A 12,664-nucleotide genomic window follows, 5' to 3' on the forward strand; every position below is an offset into this window, starting at 1 on the left:
TGAGTAGCTTGGAGTGTAAGTACACGTGAGTATGAAAGTGATTGAGTGCGAAGCCTGACAAAGTGACCTGCAACTTTACTGCTGACGGTGAATCTCTGGCTTTCCTGAACCGCTTGCTTCTGGTTTTGCGCATTGCCGGCTGTCTATTTTCCTTTCTTGGTAGGTGCACTTTATCGTTCACTGCGGTGCGTTACAAAGCACGAACGCCGGTGGTACAGGAAAGAGAACAGCGGCCGTGCATTTGCAGCTGCGGACGCGAAATGATCCGCCCGCTTGCGGCACCCCGAGTGCAGCGTCGAAGAAACGGTGGGCGATCTTTTTGGTGTCAGCGTGCGCCTGGTGATGAACGTCAAGAAGGAGGCAAAGAAAAACGATGAAAATGTTTCAACGCCCTCCCGAAAGCGCCCGCAGAGCAACACCGCTGTGGAGCGCAGAAGTAAGGAGCGCGGTGTTTAGCAATATATTTAAGGTTCGACAAAACAAGAAACACTTGTTGTGCTGCACTCGGGGGGCACGTTTAAGTCACCTCCATACACATTTGTTAATTAGTGAAACTGAAACATGCGACCCCGGTGTTTGTTACGCGGTTAATCTCGACGGTTCATAATGTCTTTCTCAATTATTGGTTACGCCTCTCCAGAAATCTTAACTGGTGTTTGCCGCCAAGGTGTTCCCTTCTTCATTTTGAGTGGTCGAGTGGTGCTTGCCTAATTTCTGTGGCGCATATGTTTGTGTCCGCGGACGAGTTGTTCACTTTCAGTGGGCCAATGGTGAGTTGCCCCATTTCTGTGGCGCATATGTTTGTGTCCGCGGACGAGTTGTTCACTTTCAGTGGGCTAATGGTGAGTTGCCCAATTTCTGTGGCGCATATGTTTGTGTCCGCGGACGAGTTGTTCACTTTCAGTGGGCCAATGGTGAGTTGCCCCATTTCTGTGGCGCATATGTTTGTGTCCGCGGACGAGTTGTTCACTTTCAGTGGGCTAATGGTGAGTTGCCCAATTTCTGTGGCGCATATGTTTGTGTCCGCGGACGAGTTGTTCACTTTCAGTGGGCCAATGGTGAGTTGCCCAATTTCTGTGGCGCATATGTTTGTGTCCGCGGACGAGTTGTTCACTTTCAGTGGGCCAATGGTGAGTTGCCCAATTTCTGTGGCGCATATGTTTGTGTCCGCGGACGAGTTGTTCACTTTCAGTGGGCCAATGGTGAGTTGCCCAATTTCTGTGGCGCATCCGCGCTAGGAGCGTTTGCGTACACAGGATGGAGGAGTTTAGCTTTCGCCTAGCCATCTTAGCTGTAACAACCACGCGGAATCTCATTTGGGAGATCTCGACGTGACGCGTAAGCGTATAATGTTAATGTCGGTCGCGGCCTTCTCCGAAACGCAGCTTTCAGGCGGCATCGGCATGGCGTCTTTCTTTTTTGCGGCATTCGTCAGCGTCTGGAACGGTGAAGGCGTGCTTCGTGCATACTGACGCATGCGGTGATCATCTCAAAGAGGCGGTGGGCATCAGCACGTTATAAGTGGGCGAGCAACTGTAGCCCAAGGATAACAGCATCGGTAGGCCCTGTTACTCCGCCCCGCAGTGGCGTCTGTGGAAACAGGCGTTTGGTGTGTAGCGACACCACGGACCCGAGCTAACGGGGGGCTTCGACCCCTCCCACGCCTAGCCGTGCGTGGCTGTGCCGTGTCCGGGGAAAAGGGGATCCTGGGGGTTGAGCCGACGCCGGGTGTTTGGACCTTTAAGGCCCACCGGAAGAGGCAACACACCCCTTTGGCCCCGGCTTCACGTAGACGGCACCCCTGGGCTGACCCACCCAGGGGAAATCGGCGGTCGCCTTTTCCTATCCCCCTCTCCAATCTTTCACTTTCCTTCTTCTTTCCTCGCTGTCCTGTCTTCTAATCTCTTCGTTTACTTCACCATTTTCGTAGGCGGCTCGGGTTAACCATGTATATGTGTCCTCTCTTGGACATAATATATTAGGTTATAGCGGCATTGTACGGCTGGCGCCTGCAGCCTTATATGTTAAGTGCTGCAGCGTCCCCTAGTTGGACTCCATGGTGGGTGGCCGCCACTGCTGCCGAAATACAAATACTTACTATGGAAACACCTGCATTTCCACGTCTACTCGATCGTTACCCTCAAAAGAGGGTACGCCCCGACGAACTAACCTCCTTTTGCCGACCTCGAACAACCTATCCGAAATTCCACGTCATACACAGTGAAAATTCAGAGAAGCAAGCCAGATCCATTTCCCCGTTTGTCGTAGCAAAGTCATTGACTGAAGTCTTTGGACCGGGCTATAAGGTGACCAAAATGGCCAGTGGAGACCTTCTGCTGGAGCTGCCCGAAAGACAACAATATGAAAAACTTGGCAGCCTTGTCACATTCGGCAACACTCCAATATCTGTCTCCCAACATCGATCAATGAACAGCTCACGTGGAGTCGTGTCAGAAACAGACCTCCTTGAATTGTCCGAAGAAGAACTGTTAGAAGGATGGAAAGATCAAAACGTGACCAGTGTAAAACGTATCACCATCAGACGTGATAACAAAGAAATTCCCACCAAACATCTAGTACTAACTTTTGCATCAAGCACTCTACCACAAGCCATTGAAACTGGGTACATCAAACTAGCCGTCCGTCCGTACATACCAAATCCAAGGCGATGTTTCAAATGCCAGCGATTCGGCCACGGTTCGCAGAACTGCCGTGGTCAGCAAACATGCGCAAGATGTGGAGGACAAGGCCACCCCTCTGACAACTGCACGAGCACACTTCACTGCGTCAATTGTGACGGCGACCATGCAGCCTACTCGCGGTCCTGTCCGAACTGGAAAAAAGAAAAGGACATTATCACTCTCAAAGTCAAAGAAAACATCTCATTTAAGGAAGCCCGTAAAACGTGCTCGCCTTTTCACACTACACCCTACGCTGATGCGGCGCGCCGGGGGGCAACGTCGCACCGGCCTCCGCCACTCCTTCGGCCTGCGCAGGGCGCGCCGTTGGCTGTGGCGCCTGCCCCCAAGGCGGCAGTAGCTCCGACTACTCCGCCAACTCGCGAACAGGGACCGGCGACCTCAGGGTCGTCGGATCCCAAGGCCTCGTCCCACCAGGCGAGGCCCGCAACCCGAACTGCCAGCTCGCGCGTGCGGGCATCCAGTGCCTCGCAAGAGGCAATGAAGACGACGTCGGCACCCCTGGTGCCGAAAGACCGGCGTAGCTCCCTGGAGCGCGCCAAGAAAATAAAAAAACCGATAACGGGGCCGAACGACGGCCCTGCTACTTAAGTTCTAACTTCCCGCCTAAACATGAGCCACTTCATTTTCGTACACACAGCACTATCTTACTTCCAATATGGAAACACAAATCATACAATGGAACGTCAGAGGACTCCTTAGAAATCTCGACGATATCCAAGAACTATTACACAAACATACACCAAAAGTGCTGTGTGTACAAGAAACACATTTAAAATCAAAACACACCAACTTTCTACGCAGTCACATTATTTTCAGAAAGGACCGGGATGACGCCGTGGCATCATCCGGTGGTGTAGCTGTTATAGTTAATCAGGGAGTAGCGTGCACACATTTACCACTCCAAACATCCCTGGAGGCAGTGGCTGTTCGAGCGGTCCTGTTGAACAAACTCGTCACCATTTGCTCTCTCTACATACCTCCACACTACCACCTTCAAAAACATGAATTTCAGTCTTTGATAAATGAACTTCCGGAACCTTATCTGGTACTTGGCGACTTTAATGCACATAGTGGCTTATGGGGTGACTCTCGCTGCGACGCGCGAGGTCGTCTCATTGAACAGTTCCTTTTCTCTTCCGGAGCGTGTCTCTTCAATCAAAAAGAACCAACATATTATAGCCTCGCCAACAATACCTATTCGTCCATAGATCTCAGCATTACATCCCCATCGCTTCTACCCTTACTCAACTGGAAAGTTATTAATAATCCTTACGGAAGTGACCACTTCCCGATAGTTCTGAGTGCACCAATAACTAATGAATGTCTTCCACAGGTTCCCAAATGGAACCTTGACAAAGCCGATTGGGAACAGTTTTGTAAAATGACTTCCTTGAGCTGGACCGACATGAGTGCTTTAAGTATAGATGAAGCTGTAGAATACTTTACTGCTTTTTTGATTGATGCTGCAATTAAGTATATCCCACAAACATCTGGACTGCCCGGCAAAAGACGTGTGCCGTGGTGGAACACTGAGTGCAGAAATGCGCGCAAAAAACAAAATAAAGCATGGAGGCTGCTTCGGGACTCTCCCACAGCCGAGAATCTAGACAGTTTCAAGAACATAAAGTCCCAAGGCAGGAGAACGCGCCGACAGGCAAGAAGGGAAAGTTGGCAGAAGTTTTTATCGGGCTTTAATTCATATACACAGGAGGCCAAAGTCTGGAACATGGTTAGCAGGGTAGCAGGCCGACAAGCACATTCACTTCCTCTAGTAAACACACAAGGCGACAGCTTGGAAGATCAGGCGAACGTCCTAGGTGCACACTTCGAACAGGTGTCGAGCTCGTCACACTACCCGGAAGCTTTTCAACGACACAAAACAAAAATCGAAAAACAGAAACTAGAGCGCAAATCCACAAAACACGAGGAAGCATACAATGAACCCTTCGGCTTAGCTGAGCTACAGGCATCGCTGAATTCATGCAATAAATCCGCCCCAGGTTCCGACCGTGTTGTATATGAAATGTTGAAAAACCTGCCTTCTGAAACCCAAAAAGCCCTCCTTTCCCTGTACAATGCTGTTTGGTTTTCCGGCGAGATCCCCTCGGCCTGGAAAGAAGCCATCATAATACCGATTCTGAAGCAGGGTAAGGACCCATCCTCAGTTTCCAGTTACAGGCCAATAGCCCTAACAAGTTGTCTGTGCAAGGTTTTTGAAAAAATGATAAATCGGCGACTCCTACATTTCCTCGAAGCCAGCAACTCACTTGACCCATACCAGTGCGGTTTTCGAGAGGGTAGATCTACCTATGACCATCTTGTACGTATCGAGGCCCAAATTTGCGACGCATTTGTCCACAAGCAATTCTTCCTTTCGGTGTTCCTCGATATGGAAAAGGCTTACGACACCACATGGCGCTTTGGAATATTAAGAGACCTATCCCACTTAGGTGTACGAGGTAGGATGCTGACTATAATTGAAAGCTACCTGTCCAATCGAACATTCCGTGTTAGAGTAGGCAACGTCTTGTCCCGAACATTTGTCCAAGAAACAGGAGTGCCGCAAGGTGGCGTACTGAGTTGCACACTTTTTATTATCAAAATGAACTCCTTGCGTCTGTGCATCCCACGTAACATGTTTTATTGCACATATGTCGATGACGTGCAAATCGGATTTAAATCTTGCAATCTTACAATGTGCGAGCGGCAGGTTCAACTTGGTTTGAACAAGGTAACTAAATGGGCAGACGAGAACGGGTTCAGCCTCAACCCGCAAAAAAGCACTTGCGTCTTATTCTCAAGAAAGAGAGGCCTCCATCCTGACCCGGACATTGACCTGCACGGCGAGCGGCTACCTGTCAAAACGGAGCATAAATTCCTTGGTGTAATTTTAGACGCAAAACTTACCTTCATATCACACATAAAGTATATAAAGAACAAGTGCATAAAAACCATGAACATTCTAAAGGTATTGTCACGCACTACGTGGGGTAGTGACAAGAAGTGCCTGTTGAATCTCTATAAAAGCCTCATACGCACGCGTCTAGATTATGGGGCGATAATTTATCAGTCTGCGACACCAAGCGCGTTGAAGATGCTCGACCCGGTCCACCACTCGGGCATTCGTCTTTCTACGGGTGCTTTTCGCACCAGCCCCGTGGAAAGCCTCTACGTCGAATCAAACGAGTGGTCGCTGCACCTGCAGCGATCTTACATGTTCTTTTTATATTATCTCAAAGTGAACGCAGACAAAGAACACCCGTCACACTCCACAATAAATGACTTGTCCAGCTCTGTCCTCTTTTACAACCGTCCTTCGGTGAGACTGCCCTACTCACTGCTCGTGAGGAGCCTAGCTGCGGAAACGTGTGTGCCGCTTCTTCAACACTCTTTGATGGCTCCTGCCGCTCATCTCCCGCCGTGGCAGTGGCAGCTCATAGAATGTGATGTATCCTTCGTGGAAGTTACGAAACACGCCCCTATAGCACATATCCGTACATACTTCCTCGAACTACAGCACAAATACAGTTGCCCAGAATTCTTTACCGATGCCTCAAAGTCCAATACCTCTGTCTCTTACGCAGCTGTTGGTCCATCTTTTTCTGATGCCGGCGTTCTGCACCCGAATATGAGCATCTTCACAGCAGAAGCATATGCCATACTGGCGGCCGTCAAACACATAAAACAAGTAAAACTTCAAAGCGCAGTAATATTCACCGATTCCCTAAGCGTGGTAACAGCCCTGAAAACTCCGAAAAAACATAAAAACCCTGTCCTCGTCTCCCTATACTCACTCCGATGCACAGTCTGCGCACTCAAACAGCGCGTCGTAGTGTGCTGGGTACCAGGGCACCGCGAGATCCAAGGCAACGTGTTGGCGGACCAGCTGGCAGCCTCCGCCCATGAAAATGCTGCCGCCAATACACTCATTTCCGTTCCTCCACTTGACTTAAAACCTTTCATTAAAAGCAAGCTCAGGGCTTATTGGCAGAACACATGGGACACACACACACAAAACAAACTACATGTTATCAAGCCACATCTGGGTAATTGGCCGCCAGTGTCGAAATCACGCCACAGAGAAGTAATACTTACAAGGCTAAGAACAGGACACACACACAGTACACACTCACACCTTCTGTCCGGTGGTGAACCACCCATGTGCGAAAAATGTGGTGAACCACTCACCGTACTTCACATTTTAATTCAATGTACAGAATTAGACACACTACGAAGAAAACATTTTACATTACCCTACCGACAACAATTACCATTACACCCAGCTATGTTCATCGGTAGGGAACCTGTTTTTAAACATGACTCATTATTCGCGTTTTTAAAAGATATACATAGTTTTCACGTCATCTATCCAGGCACCCGTAGCACAACCTCTGAATAGAGGTAGTGCCTGCGGCAGCTACACTAGAAAAGCACCTACCTCGCGGCCCTTGGACACAAGGGCCGTCGACGAGGTATTCGTGCTGATGCCATCTGTACATAGTTTTATTGTCACGACCTCTTGACATTGATCCTGACTGCACACACTTCACGCCACTGTCATGATTTTAATACCTCTATCTTTTACCCGCCTTTAGCGCGAGGAATTTTAAGGCCCCTATACAGCCATTCAACACAATCATTGTTCACATCCTTTACAAATCGTAACTCAAGAATCAATGTCACTACATTCATCACTGTTCATGGCGCTCTTTGGCCAAGCATGGCCCTTGCGCCATTAAACTCCACATATCATCATCATCATCTGTTACTCCGGCTGGTTCAAGTGTTTAGCTGTGAGCTATCCAGGAGCAGCATGCAGCATCGCCACAAGAGGTCCTGGGGGTGCGCAATGAAAATTGGTTTTCGACTCATCACCTTTCTTGAATATATACGTTTTTGTTCTCAGCGTTTCGTATCCGTGATGTAATCAGAAAGAAAGAAGGGTACTCCCGATTAAGGTATCATTAGACGCCGCTTGTACCTGACAAATGTCGTGCAAGTGGGTATTGTATAGCAGGTGGCGATAAGGTGTTTTTTTTACCATAAACGCAGGCCGCCTGATCCCGTTCCTGGAGCTCGTGGTGGCGCACGTGTCTATCCTGACCATACTGGCCATCAGCTTCGAGCGCTACTACGCCATCTGCCAGCCACTCAAAGCTGGCTACACGTGCACGAAGACACGCGCGCTCGGCATCATCACCGCCTTATGGCTTCTGTCTACGTTGGTCACCAGTCCGATGCTGTTGGTGTCCCAGTACGGCTGGGTGGAGTACTATGACGGAAGTACGGTGCCTTCGTGCGGCACCTCGTTCGGGCGACCTTGGCGGCGTCTGTACATTGTGGCCACAATGGCACTGCTCTTTGCATTACCCTTCTTCGTGCTTGTTATCGTGTACGCGAGCATAGCGTGCCAGCTTGTGCGGCAACGCGCCATCGGTAGCACTCCGGTTCCCGAAGAGGCGCACCTGCAGGCTCGCCGCCAGCTGGTATTCATGCTGGTCGCCGTCGTGGTCAGCTTCTTCGTCTGCTTGCTACCCTACCGGATGCTCATCCTCTGGATCATCGTCTCTCCCGCACCAGTCGAAGCGCAGGTAAAAAGCTTTTGTCGCTTCGCAATAAGGGGCGCTGCAACGCTACATGAAAAGGCGAGTCAAATGTGAGCCAAATAATATTGCATGCAGCAAGGAATTTCATCTACAAAACCAAGAAAATGTTTGCTTTACCCTCGCCAAACTGCGCTCCCAGCGGGACGGACCACGGTAGTGACGTGGCCAGGGAATGGAATACCGTTAACAATCACCATCAGTATTGTCATACGAACCCTTACCAACCTAACGCCCTTTCCCAAGAGGTTCACACTAAAAAAAAAGAAGCCTATTCTTCGTCGAGCGAAGACCCAATGGGTGGCGCAGGCGCGGATGGCTACGGACGCGCATGCCTGGTTGCGTCTTAATGTCAGAAAGAGAGTATCTTTGGCATTGTTGGTAGTAAATATTGAATGATTCTTCTGGCCATATTGATGTAAACTAAACGGAGATGCATGTTAAACTGCGTAAGAGTGCATAGCGACGTGCAGTAACTCCTACTTGTACAAATGGACAACGAATCTATCTATCTATCTATCTATCGATCTATCTATCTATCTATCTATCTATCTATCTATCTATCTATCTATCTATCTATCTATCTATCTATCTATCTATCTATCTATCTATCTATCTATCTATCTATCTATCTATCTACGTCCTGGCATTCTCGTGGTCGTCTGCTTAACTTGGCATATACAAAAATTGGCATAGGAGGACGTGAATGTATGAGGAACACGATTCGCAGGTCATGAAATGACTAACACGACTTCCGTGTCTCGTACGTTATGAAACACTTTCCACCAATGACATGTGGCACATACCCGCATACCGCTGCCCATGGCATGCGGGTATGCGCCACAGGTGTTTCACAGCTATTATCAACCCATCTTTTGGAAATCTTCACGCAATAGCGTGAAGGAACCTGTGTCGCAGAAAATGCGATGCCTGTGTCGGTGGCGTTCTCGAGAGGTGGAAAAACCCAACAGAAGCAAAGCATAAACATCACTAAAAAGTGATTTTTTTTAGCGCAAAACGACGCCACAAGACAGAGACAGGACAAGTGCTACTCTCAAGTTGATAGTGGCGCTTTGTTCTGTCGTCTGTCTGTTTTGCGCTAGAAAATCACTATGGATTTGCACAAACTAGCCCGCCAACGCATTGTGTTGGACATGAAAATCACGGCTCGAGCCGGGTTAAAACCAAGACATTCTTCATGGTGGTCAAGTATTCTGCGACCGAGCCACGCCAGAGCTTAAAACTGCTTCGGAAAAATGCCTTATACATTCGTCATGCTGAGACAACGCCAATTTTTCCGGGTTGGGCGTCCGCTTTTACAACAATGTAATGAATATTCCATATGTATGCCTATGACTTCGAAGCTATAGTCCATTGTTGCTGGATTTGACGACGACCGCTACTTATGATATGCACGCAATCACGCAGTAGCTTGCAGCTCGTTGCGATAAAACTGCTCTAACGTGAGTGCCTACGTTACGTCGGACCGTGCACACTAAACATTTTTACACCCTCAAGGGTGTAAAAAGGGTGCTAATGACATTAACACCCTTTTTTCCATTGCACAACACCCTTTTTTCTTTGTATACACCCTAAGAGAAGGGTGTGCGCGGAAAAAGGGTGTTAATGTCTTTCATAAGGGTGTTAATGGAAGAAGTGAAGGGTGCACATTGAACACTAAGCTGCGTCCATGCATGCATATTAAAATCGCGTGCATTGCGCAATGCGTCTGTTGTTGTACTGCCTTTTCTAAGGTTACGATGTCAGTGACATTACGGAAACAAGGAAATGGTCGAGCCATTGGCACAATGTTCATTCTCGTGGTATTTTATTTTCACATACGGTCCCTACGTGGGAGCGGCCCGCTGCGTGTTGAGACACGCCCTGCAGGACCTCAATAAAGTTTACCATACCATACCATAGACAAATGAAGTATCATTGCTTCACAAAATACTACACGACTCGAGAAAATGTACAAGAAAATCAGCAAACACTTTTTTTCCACAGGCTAGAGGTGTGCCCTACCGTTTCATATTTTCCACTATACATATCAACCGCATGAACATTTATACTGACATACATAAATATGCATACATTACACGATGATGCATAAAGTTTCATGACCCACTTGTTTACGCGCGTGCAGTGGAAAATGTATCTGTGATATGAATTTTTCATCCACAAACATTAGAGTAAGCCGAGGCCTCACTGAGGTTTATTAAACAAGATGGGACACAATGACACTTGCCTTGTGGTACTAATTAGCCAGCTAATGTAAACATTACGGAAGCTAACACTTCGACACCCGAATTCGTACCACTCATCCATATAAGGGAAACCTGCAGAGAAATCTTTATCGGTTCCATATAACCATGCCAAAAACTGACCGCACAATTTCTCCACGTTAATGATTTCCGCACAGCAGCACTTGGAAAAGGTAAGCAAAGGCTCGGAAGGAAATCAATGTCACGTTAAGGGGACACACATGAGTAACAATAATATTAGCACCTCGCTACCGAACGAGGGAGATGAGAACATAGGCGTGCTCAGATTTCTCCATCAGGGGGGGGGGGCAAGTCTCACTGCAGCACCCCCCCCCCTTGCACTTTGTCGAGTCCGAAAGGAACAGAACAAGCTCAACCATAGATGAACGATGGATGCAAAAATGAAAATGAAGCGAGGGCGTGCTTCTCCCGACGGCCACCGGGGGTAAAGGTAGCAGGTAAATTGTGCTTCGTATTAACCATCGAAGGTCCTCGGTTGACATTATTGTCGAAGAGCATGCGCAGCCATAACCCTGCGCATTAAAGATGACGAGAGAGGTTCGACAGAATAAATGCATGGGGCAGAATTGACGCCACCTTACAGATTACTGAAGAAAGCGGCCGCCCCCCCCCCCTCACCTTTACATGAGAGAGTTCCTAGGACACCACGAACTCCATGCAGGTATACATATCGCCTCACATGCTGCGCCGATTTAGCGCAGCGCGTGCATGACCGCGCATGCTCGTAAAACTTACGGCATGACAATAAGTGCAAGTCATATGCTGTAAACCCAATGATGGCTGAATGCACGGCACGGCGCATGCACTGCCAATTCCCATCCCACTGCTCAAGGGTGAGAAAAGACGAAGACTACGGCAACTGCAGGAGGGAGCGAGAACGATGCACGCTATGACATCGTACTTGAAGTGTAAGGTACACACACAGAGCGCCACTTTCAACAATGTTTACTTCGAAAACAGCACAGTTTATATGCCCATCACGCGCTGTCACAAGCGTGTGCGTACTGTCCGTCGTCGTTAGCGCGCCTTACACTTCAAATATGCTAACCAACACGCCCACTCTGCCATTCTTACAAACTATGCCATCGCCTCCCAGATAGCGCACCTTCCATCTCGGAAGCCAAGGCGGTGCGCCTTGGCGGTGCTCCTAGGGCTCCTGGCGATGAAAACAGTCGGCAGTCACGTGATAGCGCGTAGAATCACGTGGGGTGCCCTTAGCCTGGAAGCCAGGGGAAGCCGCGCCGTGCTTCGTTCTCGCTTGGCTGTGGGTGTGCTTCGTCGTGCGGTATAGTTGGTTTTTGTTCGCGTACAGCGATGTGTAACTATATGTTGTGCAGCTGATGATTGATATTCGCGTGGTGTGGTTTTTGTTCGCGTACAGCGATGTGTTAACTTATATGTTGTGCAGCTGTGATTGATATTCGCGTGGTGTGATCTAAGATGTCGCCCCTACGTTGTGCGTTAGCCCATGCGACTTCTCAGGGAAAGTGGCGTACGCTGTCGAAAATGGATATGTCGAGATTCAGCCGTGCCATTGTGACGCCATTGTTGGCGGTGTGGGATCTTATCATCACAAACGTTCCAGGCGAGTACCTGTTTTCTCTTTTATGTTGTTGCGGTTAGCGTTTGTGTCTTGCGTGAGATGTCATTGTATGTACGGAGCGGTTCACTGCTAAATGAAACAGGGAAGCTTGGCGGCCACTGCCGCCTGCGACGAATTTCGCGCAGGCGCAGCACCCGTTCTGAACTCTTTCGTCCTTTCGTTGTTTGCTGTCGCGCCGGCCGCGCTTCCAATCCGCGCCGTGTTCTCTGCCTTCGTGAAGCGAATCGTTTCAGCGTCGAAAGTGCGCCGTCCGTGGTGTCGGGCAGCGGCTGTTATGCGCTTCATGTTACATTTGGCTGTGGACCGCTGCGCACAGCCATTTTGTCACTATACCTCAAAGCGCGTGCGTAATACTCGGATGCAAGTGAATGTCTGCCTGAGCTCGTACAATGCGGCGGGACACCTACCTAGGTTACATAATTCAGCAGGGTCGAGAGTTGGGCTACTTGGGGACCATAACGCCCGTAAAAC

At 49.0% G+C, this 12,664-nt stretch overlaps 1 protein-coding gene across 1 annotated transcript; it reads left to right on the plus strand.

Moving 5' to 3' along the window:
• Positions 1-342: 342 nt before the first annotated feature.
• Positions 343-8,362, plus strand: LOC119398952 (QRFP-like peptide receptor). The gene is made up of 2 exons (XM_049417476.1): positions 343-436; positions 7,755-8,362. Exons 1-2 carry the CDS (start codon positions 343-345, stop codon positions 8,360-8,362), a joined length of 702 nt encoding a protein of 233 aa, XP_049273433.1.
• Positions 8,363-12,664: the final 4,302 nt, after the last annotated feature.

This window comes from Rhipicephalus sanguineus, chromosome 7 (assembly GCF_013339695.2).
Source record: "Rhipicephalus sanguineus isolate Rsan-2018 chromosome 7, BIME_Rsan_1.4, whole genome shotgun sequence".
Taxonomy (NCBI): Eukaryota; Metazoa; Arthropoda; class Arachnida; order Ixodida; family Ixodidae; genus Rhipicephalus; species Rhipicephalus sanguineus.